General features: G+C 48.2%; 6 protein-coding genes across 6 annotated transcripts; 3 read left to right on the forward strand and 3 right to left on the reverse strand.

Annotated features, from left to right (window-relative positions):
- Nucleotides 1–1,165: 1,165 nt before the first annotated feature.
- mcd-4 (GPI ethanolamine phosphate transferase 1) lies at nt 1,166–7,330 on the reverse strand (the record flags this gene model as incomplete). The annotated part of the gene is made up of 8 exons (XM_066129634.1): nt 1,166–1,977; nt 2,044–2,152; nt 2,246–2,396; nt 2,456–2,643; nt 2,727–4,282; nt 6,002–6,100; nt 6,157–6,564; nt 6,649–7,330. 8 exons carry the CDS (start codon nt 7,328–7,330, stop codon nt 1,166–1,168), a joined length of 4,005 nt encoding a protein of 1,334 aa, XP_065986086.1.
- Nucleotides 7,331–8,126: 796 nt separating this feature from the next.
- MSP1 lies at nt 8,127–9,596 on the forward strand (the record flags this gene model as incomplete). The annotated part of the gene is made up of 4 exons (XM_014694255.1): nt 8,127–8,186; nt 8,274–8,547; nt 8,633–9,005; nt 9,062–9,596. The coding sequence occupies 4 exons, from the start codon at nt 8,127–8,129 to the stop codon at nt 9,594–9,596; spliced, it is 1,242 nt and encodes a 413-aa protein (XP_014549741.1).
- A 1,081-nt stretch (nt 9,597–10,677) lies between these two features.
- On the forward strand, nt 10,678–12,091 carry met-2 (Cystathionine beta-lyase; the record flags this gene model as incomplete). Its single annotated transcript, XM_014694254.1, has 2 exons — nt 10,678–11,928; nt 11,996–12,091. 2 exons carry the CDS (start codon nt 10,678–10,680, stop codon nt 12,089–12,091), a joined length of 1,347 nt encoding a protein of 448 aa, XP_014549740.1.
- Nucleotides 12,092–12,815: 724 nt separating this feature from the next.
- TMS1 (Membrane protein TMS1) lies at nt 12,816–14,393 on the reverse strand (the record flags this gene model as incomplete). The annotated part of the gene is made up of 3 exons (XM_014694253.2): nt 12,816–14,118; nt 14,196–14,275; nt 14,343–14,393. The coding sequence occupies 3 exons, from the start codon at nt 14,391–14,393 to the stop codon at nt 12,816–12,818; spliced, it is 1,434 nt and encodes a 477-aa protein (XP_014549739.2).
- Nucleotides 14,394–15,950: 1,557 nt separating this feature from the next.
- Nucleotides 15,951–17,131, forward strand: G6M90_00g007710 (uncharacterized protein; the record flags this gene model as incomplete). Its single annotated transcript, XM_014694252.1, has 2 exons — nt 15,951–16,037; nt 16,190–17,131. The coding sequence occupies 2 exons, from the start codon at nt 15,951–15,953 to the stop codon at nt 17,129–17,131; spliced, it is 1,029 nt and encodes a 342-aa protein (XP_014549738.1).
- A 1,570-nt stretch (nt 17,132–18,701) lies between these two features.
- Nucleotides 18,702–22,137, reverse strand: bst-1 (GPI inositol-deacylase; the record flags this gene model as incomplete). The annotated part of the gene is made up of 2 exons (XM_014694251.1): nt 18,702–21,521; nt 21,610–22,137. The coding sequence occupies 2 exons, from the start codon at nt 22,135–22,137 to the stop codon at nt 18,702–18,704; spliced, it is 3,348 nt and encodes a 1,115-aa protein (XP_014549737.1).
- Nucleotides 22,138–22,956: the final 819 nt, after the last annotated feature.

Below are 22,956 nucleotides of genomic sequence, written 5' to 3' on the forward strand. Positions count from 1 at the left end.
TAGGTACCTAAGCTTACCGGAATCAAGGTTGGATGCTACTACAAACCACATGCACTCAGTGCCCCTCCTTGCCGTTGAACGTTGCACTTGAAGTGCTCGGGTCTGGAGAAGAGTTCGTCTCTTGGCCCTGCCTGCGTAAGGTCGCTGGTCCCAAGCTCAAACTATGAGCCATGGAGATGGAATAGATCGGAGGCTAATGGCTCTGGCCCGCCTTCCGAGTTGCCCAGTTGTTGGGGAACCAGGCAGCCACCCCCGTACTTGCCCGAAACATCCCAGGCAGACGACGACATCGAAGCAAAAAGTCCGGGGAACCGGGGTCCGCAGGAGAATTTTTTGGTGGCAAGGTCGCGGGGGGTTCTGCCGTACTCCGTACAGATGATTTGCACAGAACGCGCCGCCTTGTCAATATTATACTCTCAAGGGTTCACTCCAGCACCTACTCAAAAGTAACAAGTCAGATCATCAGGCACAAACTTGCATAGATACCCAAGTACTTCACCTGAGTTGCCCTCTGTTGGTGGTGTCTGCGCCTTGATGGGAAGGGAAGGGGGCAGGCGGGTGGTGAGTTTCACATGTGCTGCCAGTGCTTCCGACATCTCAGATGCCTTTGTTGTTGTAGGCTTAAAATTCCTGAGTGAAATGGAGACTATCCCGGTCTTTTAGCTCCCGGTACCAACTTCGTTAGGCGTCTTATCAACTAGTTAAGTACTACTCGGCAAGGTGTCTGGCTCAAATACTCTTTCTCTCTGCCAGCATTTTTGGAAGTCCACTAAAGTCCACCAGGCACCTGAAATAGGTAGATTAGAAATCTAAACAATGGGGAAACAAATACTCTCTCTATCCATCATACAATTACCTGGTCAGAGACTTCCCTGCTACCACAGCACATCCCAGCCGTATATGGTCCTTTGCACTCTCTAGACCTCGCGACTGAGAGCTTTTGCCCAGCTGGATAGCACAACAATACAACATAAAGCTCTACCTTTGACTATGGATTGCCTGATGCCCCTGCGTATTTCGCGCATACGTAGCTGCATATATTTGACGGAGCATGCGCCCTTCGTGTACAAGAGCCAACATCTCATCTCGCCCTCGGTGTGGGGTGCGAACCTGATTCTCATCAAGGAAATCTGAAATCCGTCATTGCAATCCTTTTATATTTGCTCTATTGTCTTTTAGCTTTAGTTGAATGGCTGTGGCCATTCGGGGTTCCATTTTCTGTCATTGTAGACCCTGACTGGTTAGTCGTAGGATCAAGTTCGCTTTGCCCATCCCCCACGTCAATGCCTGATACAAACAAGGTACTGACTCCCTCAAGGCCAGCAACAAACACACAAAGCAGACTTGCAATGGCGAAGTGGCTGATTGTGGAGCCGATCTCCAACCATGAGCCCTCGTCTTTGACGACCCAAAAGAAATAAAGCGTTAGAATATCGCTAATTGCCATGACAACCATGAAGAGAGCTGATGGGGCGACCCCTAATCTTTTATTCAATACTCCCAAATTGGCAGAAATAAGAGCAAAAGGGATCATCAACTTTAAAATTAGCAACGCTCCCTGAGAAAAAGGATCAAATACTGGTATCAGGCGGTAAACACTGTCAAGACTAAATGAAGAAACAGACGCAACGTTGCCCGTACTGAAAAAGGCCGATTGCAATAGTACCATGAAGAAGAGCGCCACCCGTGCGTCCGAGAGCCTGAGTGCTCGATGTTGTATCAAGTCTTGGTCAAGTGTATTAGGTTGCACCAAGCTCCCGTTGCTTTGCTGATGCTTGCGGTAGAAAATTTCGGCTGCGTACTCCAGGCGCACCCAAACAAGTAGGGTCGCCGAGAAAGCGACGTAAAAAAGGCCCTCATATGATATTGTAAGAATGACAAATGTAGGTGCGCATGTCAAAAAAATGACTACAAGTCTATGCAGGTAATGTGTATTGGGCTGAAGGCGATACAAGAGGGGCATTAGGAGAGACACGACTGAGAAAGTTAGATGCTAGGACATAAACCGCATGAAAAGTCAATTGCGTTCCACAAATAACGTACTGAGGATAGCCCATCCAAGAACTTGATTGCCGACTGGGAGGCCTCGCTTAGCTTGAAGGGATAAGGCGCTAGACCGCGTGACAAGCATGGACAAGAGAATAAGTCCCACCTGTTGATATGATACTGCGTTAGTTACTCATCTCGCAGAATACGGAGAGAATCGAGTGGCAACAGAGAAGGTGATAGTAGCCATTTGCCATACCTGGATGCCAGTTAATGTTCGCTGAATATTCTTGTTCGTCTTTTTAAGTGAAGGATTTGAGTTGACAGCCCACGTAAAATCGGCGAGTCCGATGTCTTCGAGAATCAGGTAAAGAAAGCCAACGAGAAACATGGCAAAGCCACCAGCAAGGCTAGAAGTGATCAGCCTCATATAGTACTCTTGTAATAACCATGCGTTGAGAGTGCTTACACTAGACCAATGCTTTCAACTTTCATGGCTGGAAGCAACGTGAATGTGCTCATTGTCAGGCATGAAGCCGCCCATGTCATGCTGAGCAATGCATGGTATTGTATGAAGGACAGGCCATACATGAAAGGCCAAGCCGCTGCCAGGACAAATAATCCGGTCAGTACCTCTCGATAGATATATCCAACAGCCTAATGAGGGTCAGTGTGGGTTGGCAACGGGCGGGGGTATTGAATCCCAGGGACTACATATTTTGCGTAATCGGTTCACTCACCAGAGATTGTATGACAGCAATGTAAAAAACGGCATGAAGAAAGAGGCTCGCCGCGCCTCCTGCGGACTGGATGTGGCCAAATAATATCAATCTTCCACGGTAAAGACTTTGTCTATGGGCATAAACTTCTTCCCAGAATACGACAGGAAAGAAGGCATATAAATAGTAGGTGAGGGGTGATTTGGAAATAATGAACGACGCATAAAGAGCAAACAGAACTCCTAAAAAGGTGGCGGTCCCCAAAGGAGTCCTTTGCGCTGCTATTACCTCGTGGACGACAAACATGTCTACCACTGTGGTTATGGCATACGCCATCCAGCCAAGATAACCCATGGTAATAAGGGCGCGAAGAAACAGCCAGTCATAAGTTTGGAGATAGCGCAGGCCTTGCAGCGTTACTTGTATGAGGGTATTTGACTCCTCAATAGCCTCTTCATACTGCCCATTTGCAATGAGATTTGCAATCGCAGCAGTGCGGTTTTCGGGAGAAGAACCTTCTCCGTCAAACGCGTGGTATGCCTTGAATCGCAGTTCATTCGTCTTCTTGTTACTTTCCTTGACACGATACATCTCCAAAATACCTTTGGCATTGACAAGCGATGCATTAGCCTTCTCGCTATTGTCTGCAGCCAGATAGGATAGGGGAAGCTCTCCGACCGAATTAGCGGGGAACTCGGCGCCGATTAAGTAGGACATTAAGGCGGCGATGTCCGCCTGGTTGATATCGTGTCGACGAACGTGATCGAGCCCCCAATCTGATGAATACATATCATGTCCAGGGGCAATAGCACCAGGATGCACCTCAGGAGCGGCCACACCGGAACCCCACGTAATGAAAGGCGTGCGGGTATTATCTGGATGACCATCACCGTGACTGCCCCAGTCACTCATGCCATGATCTGCGGTAAATACAAATGCTGTTCTGTCATCTGCGTAAAACTTCTGGATAAGTTCTGTTATCTCCTTAACCCCTTGGTCCACCACTTTAATATTATTTAAGTATTCCTTTGAGTACGGTCGATAGGAATGCCCAGTTGTATCAAGCCCAAGCAGATGGAGGAAGAATATAATCTTATCCTGGCGAAGGGCTTTATTTAGAGTCTGGTTTGTTGCGGCCGCTGCAAAGAAGTGCTTAACATGGTCAAACACCCAGTAGTCAAGGCGAAGGGCGTCCTGACTAAAATCTTCGAATTCTGGTTCGTACATATATGTATCAACCCGACCGGGAACAGCTCCTTGTTCGAACATGGGCAAGATATCTGGGCTACCCCAGCTCCAAGTATGACGACTTCGGTTAAAGACACTATCAAAATTGACGGGGTTGAGTTTCCAGCCGGTGGCGACGGCGGAAACATCTTCGTATAACCCGGCGATTAAAGCTACATGACCCGGGCGGGACTCTGTAGGCACACGGGTATGGGAGACACCGAAGGTTCCTTCTTGAAGGACGCGGGATCGCAGGAAAGGTGCGAGAGGTCTGGGGATGAGATCCTTTTCGTTTTGAGGATACGGCTCGGGAAATGATTGAAAGGCTTTATCGGCTCTTAGTCCATCGCCTGCAACAGTAGTTTGTCAGCATATTTGTGGTAAGATTGGGAGCAAAGGTTGGTGCAACTGAATGTACTTGCCAACGAACAAAACTAGTCTGTCAGCTGGAGGCTTGGAGAACACGGGACGTTCAACTTCGAAGAGCTGCATGCCAGACACAATGGGGCTGACGAAATATATATCGAAGATAGAATATATATAAACGAGATGGAATATTACGGCCGTGGCCAGGAAGGCAAAACGAGTGGCTGCCGCCATGTTGGCGACTAAAGTTGCGACGTTGCTGTTTGTGTCGGGTTTCCGTTAGCAGCAGCCTAATGCACCAGACACTGTGGCAGTGATGGTTTTAACGCGTTGAGCAGTGACATGGAACGACACCGAATTTTGAAGTGTGTCTCGCAGTGCGGACGTTGGAGTCGGGACACCTGGAGATAGGCATTTGTTAGATTGATGCTCTGTCCCGTATGGAGTGTCTGTACTCCGTATTGCTAGAGTAGCTACTTACGTAGTAAGGGAGATTCGAGCCGTCTGGTTGATCTTGACCATTTTTCTAATGAACCAGCCCAATCCAAATATTATTGGCTACCCCCTGGAAGCGTCCTTTTTCTTGGGGGTGTGCGGGCGGGCGACACCCCCTCGTGGTCCTCGTGGGGTTGAGGACGCCGTCAATTGGCACCCCCATCGTCCTCCTCATCACATTTATATCTTATTGTATGGATGGTAAGGTTGAATTTGAATTTCACGATCTTTTGTCCAACTGCCCCTGTAATACAGGAGACCGGGCTTTCAGCCTACCAGGCGATTCCAATAAGAATCTGCCCATGTGTATGTACATGCATGGGGTGTGTATCTAGGTGGATTTCCCAGGTCAACAACACTAGCAGGGACTCTGCAGTGGGAGGTTCAAAAGTACTAGACCCGGACGAGAAACCTGCTTACCGCGCGTTATACTGTATTTTACCATGCAAAGTGTACTATAGTTAAGCTGTAGTGTATAAATGGACAAATACGTGCCAAAGCAGATGCATCCTGCCATAGACTGTACTTGGATACCCTGATGTCCAACTGCGCGAATAGACTCCCCACCATCCACCATCAGGGTCGCCCACCTGCTCCCACAGGACAGCATATGTCTAATGTAATGAAACAATCAGACTTGTTTCACGAGACATTGTAGGTCCTTCTCTCGACTTCTTGAGCGGAAACACGATCCACAAGTGTAGGTCTCCAAGTGGAAGTGGAAGCTTGCAACTTGGCTACAGCCGTTTGGTCAACTGTCCTTGGCTTGTGAACACAATACGATTGTTGCCACCCATTAAAATAACTAGGCCTCAGCTTCACCTTTACTACTAGCATACTGCTTATCAGGTTTTTTCTTCCTTTGTGCCGCGGCTGAGCCATGACTTCTCGAAGAGGAACTTTCAAGTCTTAGCCCATCATGCCAGGTTCAAGTAACCAGGTATTGTGCGAATGGATAAAGTACTGAAAGATATTGACTGTTAGTTCTCGCCCCGCACCTTGGGACTAGTTGAGTACCCTAAATTGAACATACGGACATCTTTACTGATGAGTCCGAGAGTTAGTAGGTGGTATAGTCCTAGCCATTCAATTTTAATCCAGTCGCTCAGTAAGTGACTTAATCACTCTGCTGTAAAATTTGCATGCTTGAGTCCGTGGGAAGGTAATTTCTTCGACCAAGTAGTCCGGTAGCATCCGAATCAAATCACCATCGCGGTCTGTATCAAGCTGAGGGCGATATGTAAATTGGACGTCGTCGTAACTATCGGAAGCATCTCCGGCATCCAGTGAAAGCTTGAAGTGTAGAGCTTCAACAAGTTAGCATTGTGCTTTGTTAGTGTTGAGTGTCTCTTGGGAAGCTTACTCCCGTTCCTCCCAGTTTGAATGCAGTCGAAAACACTTCCACCGTCACCTCGTTTCATCCCCCGGACAATAAGACCTGTTAAGTCGCCGTACAGGTCTTCCCTTGCTTGCGCGGCCCGAACAACTTCCGATGGGGCTGATTTGTGGCCTATTACCCCAGGCTTTAATGCGCTTCCCGGATTTTTTACACAAGCTTCCGCGGCTCTGCTCGCCGAGAGTTTAGCGGAGAGCGATTTTATCTCAGACCGGGCACTCGATAATGATGCCTCCAGGCCACATATTTTGCTTTCCAAGTCGCAAACGTTAGTTTCACTACGCTCTAATTGCTGGCGTGCCTGCTCGCCTTGCTTCGCCAGTGCCGATTGTACATTTAATTCATCTTTGAGCGATTGAATAAGTTTGTTTGAGGCTGCCGACATGTCAGATATTCCAAATTGAAGGTGTCAATATAATAATGGATATTCTCCCATTGACTGCAGGGCCAAAGCCTTACCTGCCGTATTTTGTTCTGACTGCTGTTTCAGCCTTTCAAAATTGCGTTCTGCGGCTATCATTCCCACTTCGCGCAGCTCGTTGTGTCGTGTTTTTAGCGAGTCGTACTTCTTCATCAATTCTCCTAATCGCCCCTGAGTTGAAACCTCGTCCATATTATTGGTATATTCCGTTGGGAATTGCTCCTCTGCGTCAATGACGGGTTCTGTCTCTTGCTGTCCTAGCTGCTCAACGCTTTTCGGCTCCTCGTGACCGTTCTCGAATGTTGGTTCGTGCTCCTTTTCAATATTTTGAGTGTATAATTTGCCCGAAGATCCTGTGTTTCGTGATAAGCCGGCTAGTCGCCCCTGCTCATGAGATGAAGAAAGATTTGGATATGATTTTCCTAAGGCGATCTTGTCTGGTTCGTCCATATGTTTTCCGTGGGCTCCAGCTTGTTCAATAGTATTGTTTTTGCTCTTCTCCATTAATATTTGCCTCGCCATCGCGGGTAGTTTTAAATGACCCGTGCCGCTCTTAGCGCTTTTCGTTCTTTGGAACGGCTTCGTTACTCGGGTTGTAGAGTTCGCGGTTCGGTCACGACTTCGCTTAGATGCTACAGCCTTCCCAGCAAGCTCCTGAGAAGATGGCATACCAATCGCTTCCACATCGTCGAAATCTGGTTCAGAATCGGAGAGGACCATTGACGCAAGGTTGCCCACCACATGCGAATGACGAGCCATCTGTCATGTGGAGCAGTAAAATTGAGAGTGACGAATAGTCGTATATTTGAAAATAGATGGCTTTTTGTAATGCGGCTTGAGGAGACAAATTATCCTCTGTCGCTTCATCCAGCCGAGAATCAGGAAATCTTCAACAGTATTATGATGTGGACGAGATGCTAATATGTTGTGGGTTCCTCTAAACAGGCCGATGGTACTTCCGTTTTGGGTAGAATGTAAACAACTCGTCATGTCATCCACTGCCTTAGTTCGGAAGTTACGTAAGCATGTACGTACAGTACTACTACCTACCTAGGTACTTAAGTAGGTACTTTACGTACTACTACAGCCTACTAGTGCCTCATCTGGTGCCGCGGGTCCTTCTCCGTAGCAGAGGAGAGTGGCAAACACTGTGCCAAAAGGGAATAGACCCCAGCACAAGTGGATACGTAGCACATGAATGCGAAGACGGTGCTCCGTACTCCATACTCCGTTAGCAGATTCGACTTACCATATACACTCATGACAACATCCCAATCTAGTCGTTTGAACATACCGTACAATAACTTTTGAAAGCATGCAAGGCGACTGGAAAATCCCTCGTTTCTCCACGTGTACGCTTGATCAACCATCTGCGACAACTTTTTATCAGTTCTGAGAGATCTTGACAGGGCAAGCCCCGATACGTCAGAACATCTCGGCTCAGCGCTTTCTCTATTTACTAAGCCATACCCTGATGCCCGGGAAATCAGTCCTGTGGTTGCATTCAATTCTCGGTATGGGTGAACGACGGAAACTCGGCGATGTCGCCCTTGACCTCTTATTATTTGCCGGCATGGTATGTCATACCTAACTGGGTCGGCCCGCGTCTAACCCCCCCTGAGAGAAACGTACATGTTTATTGACCATAGAGTTTATTACATAGATGACAGCTGGACTCTATGTTGCCAGAAACCTTCTCACTCCGATGCTGAGCAATCTGGCTGACCCCGACAAAGAAAAACACGAACAAGCTAGACGGCAGGCTAAGGCACACCTCGAGCGATTGAATCGTCAGCGGAATATAGACCGAGATGGAGACGACGAGAGCGGAGATGCCAGGAGGATTCAAAGCGTTGAGGACCTGGTTTTGAACGAGTACGAGAACTTGGTTGCGCTGGAAATGGTCGCCCCAGAGGACATACATGTCGGATTTGATGGTGAGATACATGCCCTACTTTGACTGTGAATAAATGGTCATATAGTATTTCTGAAACGAACTGACTGATGTTTTTTCATTCACAGATATTGGTGGGCTTGATTCGATTATTGAGGAGCTAAAAGAATCCGTGATATACCCACTTACGATGCCGCATCTGTATTCCCACGCTGCGCCTTTACTGTCAGCACCGTCCGGAGTGCTTCTTTTTGGACCCCCGGGTTGTGGAAAGACCATGCTTGCAAAGGCGTTAGCCCATGAAAGCGGAGCTTCGTTCATCAACCTTCACATCTCAACCATGACAGAGAAGTGGTACGGTGATTCTAACAAAATAGTTCGTGCTGTCTTTTCCTTGGCACGCAAAATGCAGCCAGCTATCATATTCATCGACGAAATAGACGCGGTCCTAGGAACAAGGAGGAGCGGGGAGCACGAGGCCAGCGGTATGGTCAAAGCTGAGTAAGGTTTTCTTCGCAGTCTTCCGTACATGGTCTGGATTTTAACACAGAGGCTAGGTTTATGACATTATGGGATGGCCTAACATCGGCCAATGCATCGGGGATGCCGGCTCAAATTGTCGTTTTAGGGGCTACAAACCGCATACATGACATTGACGAGGCAATTTTGCGCCGTATGCCCAAAAAATTTCCGGTGCCTCTCCCTGGCCTTGAACAGCGACGCAAAATATTGCAGCTTATTCTACAGGATACAAAGACAGACGCAGAGCATTTTGATTTGGACTACGTATCGAAGATCACTGCAGGAATGTCAGGCAGTGACATCAAAGAAGCTTGCCGTGATGCTGCCATGGCACCTGTCCGGGAGTACATGCGACAATACAGAGGTGAGGGGCGGCGAATGACTTCGGTTGATCCCAGCCAATTTCGCGGTATTAGGACAGATGACTTTCTCAGCAATGGAGGCAGCCATATAGACAAGAAGGATGGCAAGAGCGCCAAAAACGCGGCTGACAGGAGAAAAAACAAGAGCCGAGGGTCCGGTGGCGAGTATGAAAATGTGGATGAACTCCTGGTCGAAAGCCAGGATTAGGCAGTGCTGGAATTGGCTGCTGGTGAAACCCTTGAGAGATAGTGGTGTCACTGACAACGATCTGAAGCATTAAATTTCTGTTGCTGTGCTTTAATATGACCTCGATAGCGTGCAGTCTGATGTGACACGCCTTTCCGCTAGCTATGTCTAGCCACCTGCCTGGATGTAGGTAGAGAACCTATTGATGCCATCACATTGTGCAATAATTGCACATGCACAGATTTAGAGGGCTATTGACCTATAGGACCTTGATACCGTACAGGATTTTCACGGATTATCACGCGTTAAAACATTGAAACTCGAGTCTTTTGATGCTCTGTGAAATGGAAGTGTCTTTTAAGACATTCGAAGTTGACTTGACGCCGCTGGGAAAATTGGCTAATTGATGTCTGGTTGAACGTACTCTCGAGGAGCACCAACACGGTACGGAGTAGTACTAGTGGCTATCCTTGAGATCACGCCATTGGGGGCTGCCCCACCGAGCGGTTTGAGGAGACGTCAGACTTTTGCTGTTAGGCCAGGATGATTATTGCCTCCGTTCATCGGCATCGGCATTATCGCTTCGTTTCGAGGCGGTGGAATGCCGCGCAAATACCGATGCACATTACTGATAGGATACGGACCCGACGCTGGCGGTGATCGGTGATGAGCTTAGGGTAGGAATGATTCCGGCAGGTACGCCGTATTGTAATAATACCTACATCTAAGTACTTAAGTAGGCTAGGTACCTAAGGTAGGCACAGTTGCGGCACGACACAGTCGGGGAAATGCGATCCAGTGCTGGGTTCTTATGCCAGGCCCACTCCTGAACCCCAGAATCGGACACGCAGCTATTATGGAGCGGCGGTGACTGATGATGGTGCCGCAGTCACCTCTTCTGCCCTGGTGCACTGTGCTCTCCACAATCTCTTCCCGAGTTTCCTCCTTTCAATGCCCTACATTTCCGCTCCAACTCAAATCTCCCTATCCAGATCCTTTGGTTTCGGCCAAGTGATTGCCAACCCCTTTGGCTTCTCACACTTGTCACCCGTGGCCTGCTGGTATTAGCAATTTGGCCGTCTCAGCCGACAAGCGCAGCAATATGGCTTCCTCGAAGCCTATCAACGCGAGTGCTACCAAGAGCGTTACAGGTCCTGCTAAGACTGATCTTGATGGACACAATCTTCCTCCATCCCCAGCCCCGTCAAGTCCTCGGAATGGCCGCCGACGCTATGCTTTGGCAACTGAATTGGTCTACACCGAAGGCAAGGACCAGTATGGTGCCTCAAGCATCCCTATCTACCAATCTGCAACATTCAAGCAGACTTCGGCTGCTGGCGGTCAGCAAGACTATGACTACACACGATCCGGCAACCCGACTCGAACGCATCTCGAGAGACATCTCGCCAAGATTATGAATGCAAATCGCGCACTTGCTGTGAGCTCCGGTATGGGTGCTTTAGATGTCATCACTCGTTTGTTGCGCCCCGGCGACGAGGTTATCACCGGAGACGACTTGTATGGTGGTACCCATCGCTTGCTCACGTATATGGCCACGAATCAGGGCATCATTGTGCATCATGTTGACACCACAAAAGTCGATGCCGTTCAGGCGAGAATATCCGACAAAACAGCCATGGTTTTACTAGAGACTCCGACGAACCCCCTGATTAAGATAGTAGACCTAGCGTCTATTGCTCAAATGGCTCATGACGCCAATTCCAAGGCTCTGGTTGTAGTTGACAACACCATGCTCTCTCCGATGCTGTGCAATCCGTTGGATCTGGGGGCAGACATTGTCTACGAATCCGGCACCAAGTATTTATCTGGGCACCACGACATCATGGCTGGTGTCATCGCTTGCAACGAGGCATCCATCGGAGACAAACTATTCTTCACAATCAATTCGACTGGTTGCGGTCTGTCTCCTAACGACTCGTTTCTCCTTATGCGTGGTGTCAAGACTCTTGCTATACGCATGGAGAAGCAACAAGCCAGCGCGCAGGCGATTGCTGAGTTTCTTGAGTCTCACGGGTTTCGTGTTCGGTACCCAGGCCTCCAGTCGCATCCGCAATATGATTTGCATTGGTCTATTGCGCGGGGAGCTGGTGCCGTTTTGTCTTTCGAGACTGGAGATGCAGCCATGTCGGAGCGAATCGTGGAGGCAGCAAGGCTATGGGCAATCAGTGTCAGTTTTGGCTGCGTGAATAGCCTCATCAGTATGCCGTGTCAAATGAGTCACGCAAGCATTGATGCAAAGACACGTAGAGAGAGGCAAATGCCCGAAGACATCATTCGTCTCTGTGTAGGGATAGAAGATGTGAATGATCTGATTGAGGATTTGTCCCGTGCGGTAAGTACTATATTTATAAACCAGTTACGACATTGTTTGTTGGAATACTGATTGAAAATTGTTGTAGCTCGTTCAAGCTGGAGCCGTGACTGTTACATTGGACGGGTTTCATGCAACTGGTGCTGCAGCAGAGCTAGGCAAAACACCACTCACCCAAGAGTAATGTAGATCAAGGCATGAATATGAACCTGTGAAACGAGCTTCTTTTTGAATATCGGACGCATATCATGTGCATTCTTTCAACCAGTACACACGTTGCGTGTTTTTGAATCTATCGGCAACAAACCCCATGCAGGGCCCTTTACTAAATGCTTAACGGAGTTTGGGCCAGGTCACTAATGAGGGTGTTCTGGGAATCTAAATTGATGGTGTGCTTTTCGAAACAAACGACACCCTGAAGTGTATTATAGAAGTGGGAGGGATCTCACATGATTTCATGAGGAGGTTAGCACAAGGAGGTCAAATCGAGCCGGTAGAGTAGTAGAATCAGAAGACGTTCTGAATCAAGCAGAGTAATCCACGGCGTCGCCATCATAGCTACAATGATCAAAAGCAGACACGCTATCAATCTGTAGTGGTTTCACATTGACACTCAGCCTCTGGAGTAGAATTATGCAAGAATTTGCCCTCATGTCAGCGCCCTTGAACAAGCGATAGAGTAAAAATGCCAAGATTTGTGCTTGCAAATGACCGCAACGAAGAGAGAACAGATGCAACATGCACTCTCAGTGTGCATTATGTAGACTGATCTAGAGAGAAAGCGACAATTACAATTCAATGAGGCAACCGCAACACAAGTTGGATCTGCAAGCCGACGCCAAGACTCCCTACTGATAAAAGTAATGCCCAACACGAGACATCAACAACCTTCAAAACTCGTTCAAAACTTAGGAGAATTCGAATCGATCAGGAAGGATGATTGGCGCGACCAAGCTCCAGATGTACAACCCATAACACACCCAGGCGCTAACTATCTTGATCCAGCTCGCTGCATACGTACGGCCCACAGTGGCGAAGTCGCGATCCCTAGTGCTCTCCTCGTACTGCATCGTTAACAACGTTGCGACCCAGGCCGTAGCAAGGAAGAAAATGATATGGAAGACAGTGTAACTGTACTGGGTTCGAGAACGCTCGTCGTCATGCGGTGTGCTCTCCTCAGAGTCACCTTCATCATCTGATAGGAGGGCGTTTGCCGGCAAACTGCCTTCTTCAACAGCCCGGCGCAGCGCCTCAGCCCTCATCTCTCGTCGGGCACTTGGTTGCTGGGTGACCAGGCCGTGTTCATCATCCTCAGGCAAATGTATTCCGCCCACATTGCCCCCGAGACCCAAACTCTGCGTAGCTGCACGAGTCGTTGTGTAGGCCACTGTCAGCATTGTCACGATGGCGCCGATCACGACAGAAGTTGTCCTGGTACCCTGTGCTCGGATAAGTGGGTTGCAGTGCTTGTCGTCAGGTTCCATTGATACGGCAGACATCGTCAGGTAGGTGCAGTACACTGAAACCATAGCAGCCTGTGCCAGGCCAGCTTTCGGGTTGAACTCCTGCACCTTTGACTTGATGGAAATGAAAGAGACAGCCAACCAGAAGAGTAGGTTTATTGTGATGACGGCTTGGTTCATATGGCAGTCCCCCTGAGCAAAGAAAATGTACTGAACCACCGTCATCGCGACGGACCCAAGATACATACCAAGGGTGGACCCAATAAGCACAAATCTCCAAAATCTGGAATCGGTATCTTCGATCTGTCCCAAACAGTACTCGGCCCAGGTGTGTGCTAAGTCAACAAGGAGAACTAGACCAAGGATCAAAAATAACATGGCGCAAACCAGAGAAATATAGTTTCCCCAGAATATAAAGAAGTCATTCGGTATAAGGAAGGCAACGACAACGAGAGCCAGCCACACGATGACCTTGGGTCCCCAATAACCATTCTGAATGGCTGCGCGAGGGTGTTTAGAAGATGTTACTCCAAAAAGCATGCCGGCGAGGACAAGGTGAAAGAGTCCGAGAGCAAAATTGATTCTGTGTACAGCAAGCCAGCCGTAGCACTCTCCATTCGGACAATTAATCTTAACGTAGTCGAGTGCCAAGTGTTGTAGTTTTTCGATGGCCCAAGGTGTTAGCATTATCCAAGCTAGAATTGAATTGACCAGAAGAAGGAGGGCGTAGGCGATACGAGTAGCAACACTAAGGGACGTCTCTCATCAGCTTATGTCTCCACAGAGGCAAGAACCCTGAGCCAAAGCAGACTGAGTTTATCGTACCTGTTGCCGCACTTCCCGCAGGCACTGCAAACCATGGAGCAGGTGGCGGCACCACAGCAACTTGCAGCGAATGAAAGCACCTAACAGAGAAAAGGGTGTCAGGTTTCGACTGATATCAGTAGAGGAGGATAAAACCGGGTAACGTACAGTGCTCATGCTGGGGACTGCGAGCAGAGGGAGGGAGAGTATTGCGCCCATTTTGTTGTCGTCGCTATGGCTTGGAAGTCCACGACTAGACTTCTGGTGTTGAAACACGCGCGAGCGCGATGTGTAGATTCTATACGCGAGTGACTCCTACAGGACTAATGGTAGGACAATATGATGTGACAAGACACCCAGACAAGGGCAAAGCGTGAGCCGCGGATGGTTTCAACTGACCTGACCATACGCAGGTCTTGGTCTTCGCAGGCGGCCGCGACAGCTCTTAGAACATGACGTGGAGGCGGATGATAGGATTACGTAAGGCACCATGTTTGTGATTGGCAAGCAAGTTGCACCCACAACAGAACTTGGGCAAGTCACACGCATTCTTGACTTAACACTCCATAATCCGAGCTAAACGGAATTACATACTGTCGCACAGTATAAGGGATACTAACACATCAATACATGTGGCGTGGCCACGCCCATTTTTTGGTGCGATATATACTTAATCAGTCATCTCCTTACCTATCAGCATCCAAGACCCGCAAGATTTACTAGATGAAGTACCTAGGTACCTACCTAGGCACTCCTGAGGGCCTCAAAGGTGCATGTCCAAGTTTGAGACTTTGAGAAGTCGAATCTGACTATGAGATAAAAGACAAGGATTTACAGGAATATGAGGATCAGTTGACGAGCCGTCAACTTGGAAGTATCAGGACATCAAAGATCTTGTAAAAGTCTACCATATATATAAGACAAGCAAGACGGCGATTGTGCTCGGTGGTCTATTAGATATTTGGAGCAGCACTCTGCAGTTCAGTTACTGGTAATACAAAAGAATAAAAGCATATTGGTTTATTAGTATATGTAAGGTACGTATAATATACCTACTTACTTAAGTACTTAAGTACCTAGGCAGGTACCTAGGTAGGTACTTACTGTAAGTAGTCTGGTAGTTTCTTTTAGGTCGACTATCTTAACCTCCCCCCACGCGACATCTTATCCCCTACCCACCGCGGTATCGGCATAGTATCGGCACGTTTTAAACTACCAGGTACCTACATAAGTACTGCGTAAGTACTAACTAAGTATTTAGGCGTATAGCTTTTATTTTTAATAGTAAAATTATTATTATTAAATAAAACTTAAATAATAATTAGATTTTAAAAGACTTTATAAGTTATTTAATTATAATAGAGAGTTAATAATAATTAATAATATTTTTTTATCCTTTCTGAGTACTTATTACTTACTTAAAAGGTACTTCGAGTGCAAGTGCCACCTTTGACTTGGGACCGTTAATAACACTCCCATCCGCCTCCGTCTGCCTTCCGTCTGCTCCGTACCCGTTTTCTTTTTCAACCTCGGACATCATAGCCCCAAACACCTTTGCTGATAGCCTGTGCTGGTTTGACCAACCAGACAGACCTCTGCCGGGAAATCCTTACCGCAGCAGGCTGCGGCCATTCGTCTTGTAGGCCTTGCTTCCCTTCCAAACGTCTGATGCGTCGGTTCTTGTCTCGAAAATATCGACCACATCACTGTCTGAATCCTCTCATTTCGGCTGGCTGAACCGCGGCTTGTGATCTCTCACGCTGCTGCCTACCAGCCATGGGTCAACAAAATCAACAAATGCGGCGAGCTCGCCTGGTTGCGAGCGTGGCTGCTACAATCATCTCCCTGGCTTGTGGAACAAACGTAAGTGTTGCATCTACTTATCTTTGGAATTCTCCCAACTTGGACGAGACTACTGCATGTTCGCTACTGCTGTAGTCACGCCAAGCATGCCCCCAAAATGGTTGATATTCTATTCTCTCATTCTACCATGAGCTAACACGCCTTATCTCCAGTACGTCTATTCGGCATGGGCTCCGCAGTTTGCTGAGAGGCTCAAGCTATCAGCTACTCAGAGCAATCTCATCGGCCAATTCGGGAACCTAGGCATGTATTCGCTTGGTGTTCCCGTAGGCATGTTTGTCGACAGACGTGGCCCTCGACCTTTTGTTCTCATTGGTGCCTTTCTCCTTGTTGCGGGATACTTCCCCTTGCACATGGCTTACGACAAAGCATATGGATCCGTTGTAGCTCTTTGCTTCTTCTCCTTCCTAACCGGCCTTGGTAGTTGTATGGCATTTGCCGCTGCTGTGAAGACGTCGGCACTCAACTGGCCAGGTCACCGAGGTACGGCAACAGCATTTCCGCTGGCGGCGTTTGGCCTCAGCGCCTTCTTCTTCTCATTTATCGGGTCTGTTCTGTTCCCTGGCGATCCTAGCGCCTTCCTCAAGCTGCTTTCTTTCGGAACAGTTGGCTTGACTTTCGTAGGCTTCTTCTTTTTGAAGGTGTACCCGCATTCGAACTACCGTGCTATCTGCCACGAAGAGGGACGTCGTTCGCCCTCTTTGTCCGCTCATCTTCGGCAATCATACAGCCAATCCACTCCTCATGGTATTCGCCATTCTGAAGAACCTGGTACGTCGAATACAGACTCCACAAACACGCACATGGCCTCATCGCCCGCGCTCTCTGGCCCAAATACCCCTTCCAATAATCCTAGCTCGAGCAGCAAACCTGTCAATAATGATATTGAAGAAGATGCTGTGGATGAGACCTCGTCTTTGATGTCGTCGACAACCCCAGAGCTAGTAGAGAATGTAGTGGCGAGTAGTGTTGATACGGATCGATCTCATCGAATAGATATACGCGGCTTCAGTCTCCTTCGCAGTCAGTCTTTTTGGCTCTTGTTCACCATCATGGCTATTCTGTCAGGCGTTGGGCTTATGACCATTAAGTAAGTTTCGCTGTTCCGCCTTCTTGCCACTGTCTTCTTTCTCCTTCTCTGGGTTTTGGTTTGACCTTTCAACATGCTGGTTCTGGGCTGATTATTCCTAGCAATATTGGAAATGATGTAAATGCGCTATGGAAGCGGTACGACGGATCGGTGACAGAAGACTTCCTTGTCCATCGCCAACAAATGCATGTGTCTATATTGTCTGTCTGCAGTTTTGTGGGCCGGCTTCTCAGTGGTAAGTCTCACCATGAATGATCGCGCAGGTCGTTTTGATTGTCCAACCAACCATGCTGCTAATGATCAATGTGGAATTTTCAACTACTCTCTTATTTTACTACCTTTTGAGCAGCTGCCTAATCTTGCACTTACACATCCCTAACCTTCAGCCACATCCCTGGTCACTTGTTCTACCTGAGTTCGTCAAGAGCAAAATATTATGTAAAGAAGTATTTACTGATGTATTTCGCTTCAGGTGTTGGGTCAGACTTTTTGGTTAAATCCCTTCATGCCAGCCGCATCTGGTGTCTCTTCGTGGCATCCATCGTGTTTCTCGTGGCTCAAGTTTGCGCATTGATCATCGAAAATCCCCGCCTGCTAGGCTTTGTGTCAGGACTTTCTGGACTTGGATACGGGTTTCTCTTTGGAGTATTTCCATCTCTCGTCACCGAAGCTTTTGGGATTCGTGGTCTAAGCCAGAATTGGGGCTTCATGACTCTGGCGCCGGTCATTTCTTCAAACATATTCAATCTTTTCTACGGTTTGGTGTTGGATTCTCATAGTGTTTTCGACCCCAGTGGAGAGCGTTCTTGTCACGATGGCCTGGAATGCTATCGTGCGGCATATTGGGTGACTCTGATTGCTTGTCTCCTCGGAATTGTCTTCACTCTTCGGACAGTGCAACATGAACGCAGCATCAAAGTAGCTAGTGTAAAAAGAAAAACCAACACAGAGGATTGAAATTAGTACTTTGATTCCTCTTCAGAGAGGATTTCTGCATGCGGAGAACAAACAATTTGGTACAATGTAATACACTTCAAGGATTTATACAGTTCATTATTTATGTCTCTACCGCCAACTACCTAGAGACAATTACCGACCAAAGTTATCACCTGGTATCCAACCCGATAACCTTACAGGCGACAGAAATATGAATTCATTCCTCCAATGTACCCAGGAAAAAAACGCCTAGCAATGCGTAATGTAGATAAAACAGAGACCTAAGTGTGTAATTGTAGCAGCAAAGGGAATGGCTCTCCTGTGCTAGTAGTTACTCTTCCGAGAATATGCTGATAATATGTAGAAGGTCTAAGGGAAGCAGGAAGAGCCGGATGAGCTCGGAAGAAACTCAGGTAACTAAATTAAGTAATTAAGGCAAAACGGTTGCTTCAATGTGTTGTGGTGTTGCAGACCTCGTGGAGCCCCTCCTAGCTGTCAATGAAGAAGGGGTAAGATGCATGGAGGACTAGGTATCCAAGTTCAGGTTCAACTCTACACTCGATTTCGCAGGGAAAGAGTGCCGAGGAACTGTGATAGTGCAGCGAATCTCCCTAATTGATGCAGTCGTAACTTGACGCCTACGGGGTCTTTCTTCGATTTCGGCTTTCGTCCGTACCCCCTTCAAACATTGCGCCAAACCCGGCAAAAGACCAAGAATCTGCTGTAGAGTGCAAAATAACCAACCATGCAGCAATGATATTAACCAAGTAGTGTAGCATATAGGCGTGTGAAACGCCATACACAGCAGCGCAAAATGCGGTGCCGAACAGAAGGACACTCGTAACATGCCGCAACCGGCTTGTAACCTGCGGTACCATTCTACCAGTGGTCAAGTTTTCTACCAGCAAAATGAAAGGCATAATGGACAGGACATTGTGGTGTGAGGAAAAAGGCGTGAGCCAATGCACCGCAAGATTCCGTATCCAAACGGCGAGGATTGGTAGGTTGATTGGCAAGACCCAGATCATTAGAAGCAGTATAGAGTGTACATAGCGGTAGTAATTCGCATTCGACGTTGAATCAGCTATGTTTGAAATCCGATGGGCGCGAACAGTTGTGAACAACTGAACAAGGCACGCAACAAGATACGCAAACTGATAAGGGATAAAAGTTGAGACAAGAAATAGGAGAACAACTGTAGAAACCATTCGCCGTCTCGGTGTTGAGGGCACCAAGGCCTGCGACGCAATTCTTTTGTGGCTGGCTGTTTCTGTTGTAGGAGCATTGCTGAAGAAGGCGTATAAGATGCCAAGTGATCGTGTGAGAGCAAGCACAATGTAGTGTAATACAGCACATACCCCGATGCAGACAAGTCCGATGAGGGGAACAAGCAAGCAAAATGAAGGATTTTCGGTGCCAATAAGAAGCTCGTTCCTATGAAATGCATTCAAGTGTCGCTTGCTCCATATCAAGTTAGGGATGGCCCTCGAAGTGCCTTCTGGTGAGACTGCAAGGAGAGTCAAAGACACGAGAAGCAGAGGGATTGATCGCCGGAGAGAGAGATCCAATGCTTCCGAGAATGGAATGAAGATACCTGTTTGATCATAGGCACGAAATTGCTTCCTCAGGACCAGGGTCACAATGAGCAGCGGAAATGCTGCAAAAACTGTCCTGTAACGCATATACAGTTTCCCCAGACTTCCTAGCAGATCAATACGCAGCTTGGCCTCTAGTATACCGCATGACGGGTCTGCCCAGATTTGAAACCCCAGACCGCTGTTGGTACTCTTAAGTTCCAGCGGTGGAGGTACGTAGGGTGCAATTCCATGCAAACTAATGTGTGCACGTTTTGCATTGACAAAGTACTTTGATTCATAAGGCTTGTCCAAATACTGCCTGACCATTGGCGTGAAAAGGTGGCGCGTGCTCTGACATTGATGCTGGGACAGGTCCAAGTGAAATGCAAGGAGACTTGAGGTTAAGGCCGGAAATTGTACTTCAGCTGCCATTGGTCGATCCGATGGTAAGGAGAATGACAAGCCAAACATTGCGATATGCGAAAAGCTCGTCGGAAAGTCTCTCTGGATATCGTCCCGGTCGCTGAATTCACTGATGACAAAGCCTGCTGTTTGTGAGGTGGCTCTATCCACGACAGCGATGAAATTATATTCCGACAAGTCCTCTAAATCGTATTGAAGATACGAAAATGGGCGGATTGGGTTTTCCCCTTCGAGATAGAATGGATACTGAGTCGATGCTGTGGAAGCTGGTAGGAGAATGACATCAGAAGATGTGCTCTTGCAAGCGAGTCTTGCCTGACTACCTCCCGGTATAGTCGCCGAATATGAGTTGTGTATAGTAGCTGAGTCAACCTCCCCGGGAGAAACAGTACAGACAAGCACTTCAAGCGGCCCGTTCTCCTTTGCATCCACTAGTGGAGAGTCTGTCAATAGCGAAAACCGTTTAGGAACGGACGTCTCCTGGGGAGGAATAGGCAAGAGATGAACTACTGGATCACGTTGGTTTCCTAGGCGGTCTAGAATCAAACGATCGCCCACTGGGACAATGCGGCTTGACTCATCGTCTAGGGCAAGCTGAACGATTTCATCCTTCGAGGCTATCGTTTTTTCTGTAGCCGCTTCTAGGCCGGATAAGAATCGTCGTCTGAAGAGTCGCATTCTCTGGGCTCGAGGTTTGGTCTGTGAGGCGCGATTTGAATCGACAACATCATATAACGCTTTGGCTACAACTTTGCGGAATTGGTCGCACCAAAGGATGGCTTGATGATCCATGCTCGTCCAAACAGTCGGGATTCCAGTGGTAAAGACAGTGAAACCGTGAGTTTCCGGAACTAGAGGCTCCACACTTGCATAGTCCGAAGGTACAACCGTGTCCAAAGTTCCTCCTGCAATAGAAATGAGGGTGACATGCCACAACGGATTGTTATTGGCCCATTTCTGTGCGTATGCGTCTCTCCAGTAGGCATTGATCTCGTCGTAAATTTGCACAATTTGACCATCGAAGGTAACTGGTGGCCGAGAATGAGGAGCAGACATGGTGATTATTGTGTTGATGGAATTAGCTTGGTAGTTTGACTGCACGAGCATTGCACGAGCAACGACACCACCCATTGAGTGACCAAGAATCACGACCGAGGTTGGATCGGGTAGGTGAGAGTCACGAGTGGTTCGCTGAGGATCCGAGTAGAGAGACAGAATGTATCGGATTGCTTCATTGAGATACTCTGCCTGGTCAAGCAAGGTCTGGCCATGGAAGGCGGTAATATCTTCATTAAAATCGACGGTGAAGAAGTCCAAATTTCGCACTCCCGAATCCACCGAGCCTCCATCGTGTTGCAGGGTGTCATAGAAGTACGTTGCTGCTTCTGCTGCAATTGGTCGAACCTGTTTGTAACTACCAGCGTTGCCGGGTATAAAGAGTACCGGTATGCCACGTAACTGCAGTGTGAAAGGGTTAACACGTCGAGCCTTATCAGTACCATAGGCATTTGACTCCATCAACTGCAAGTTTGTTTTTATTTCTCACCTTGGCTTCATCGTCTACCCCTTGTTCGCGGTAAAGAAACAAGGAGTATTTAGTCGCAAAACGAGTATGCTCCGTATCGAAATCGGTAAAATGGATATACGAAGGTCGCATATAGGACATGCGGCATCCCTTGGGCTCAATTTGATAGCTAATGAGAGACTTCAATATAGCGGCCAGGATTATGATGCCAATACCAGCCGTAAAAAGAACAAGAATGGAGACAGTGCCGTTGCGTCGACTTCCTTTAGGTCCGGACAGCCCAGGCGATGACTTCCGTAGAGCCATGGTCGTAGCGGCCGGCATAAACGGGCGGGACAGGCTTGGCGGTGTGACTGGTGAGGGCATCTTCGCATGCCCGTTACGGGTATTGCTGCGCTTCCAATCAAATTCACCTGGGTCATTGCCTGTCCTACTGGCTGAACGTGATCTTGATTGCGGGCGGCAGGCCATGGCTTCGGTATCGGCTACATCGGGATTGCAAGACTGTTCGTCACCATCATCGGTCGGATCGGGAGAGCGGTTGGTCATGGAGGTGGTCTCTGAACAGGCGTGGGCGCTGAGAGAAGAACGAGCGGCAATCGGGAAAGGATGCGCGAGGGATGCACAAAATGAACGGCAGCTTGGGCAGAACGCCCAACTTTAGCGCGCAGAGCAGAAAGAGCTAACGGTGCCGGAGACTGATAACGAGGGTAGTGCGAGCCGTAATATTACAAAAGCGAACGACGAGTATACAGAGGAGTATTGTTACTGTGGTCGTCGTCGCGGGAGTGAAAGGGATGGCGAGGCATGCCGTCCTTGAGCCAAAACGTCGTAACGTGGGTGGGTTGAATGGACTCTGGATGAATTAGGGACGGGAGAGCTGCACGCGGTGGATGAAGGACGGAGAGCAGTGCAGGTCACGTACGGAGTCAATAATATTACAGGGCGGGCTGCGCAAAGTTTGGTGGATCAGACCGGTTGATCCTGAGCCAGAACACACACCAGACTACTTAAGTAGAGATGGACCAGGTGACTTGACCTTAATACCTACCTAGGTACCTAGGTACCTGAGTAGGTACCTACCTAGGTACTTAGAGGTAGACTTGACCGGACTCGACTGGACATGGACCTGAGCACTAATGTCTGGTGGGTGCGTTCTCCCTACCAGACCACTACTAGGCAGATACCTACCTACTTAGGTACTATTACGCGCGCGGCGCCTGTTTCTGGCAACAGTCTCCTGGCTTATCAGCTATTACAAGGCAGCTTATAAGTATTTGAATTTAATTTATCAGACTTTTACACTATCTTGTGATAGTTGTGCTGTCACCAAAACCAGGGCCCGCGCGTAGTACTGTACCTGCCTAC

Source organism: Metarhizium brunneum, chromosome 1, assembly GCF_013426205.1.
Source record: "Metarhizium brunneum chromosome 1, complete sequence".
Lineage (NCBI taxonomy): Eukaryota > Fungi > Ascomycota > Sordariomycetes > Hypocreales > Clavicipitaceae > Metarhizium > Metarhizium brunneum.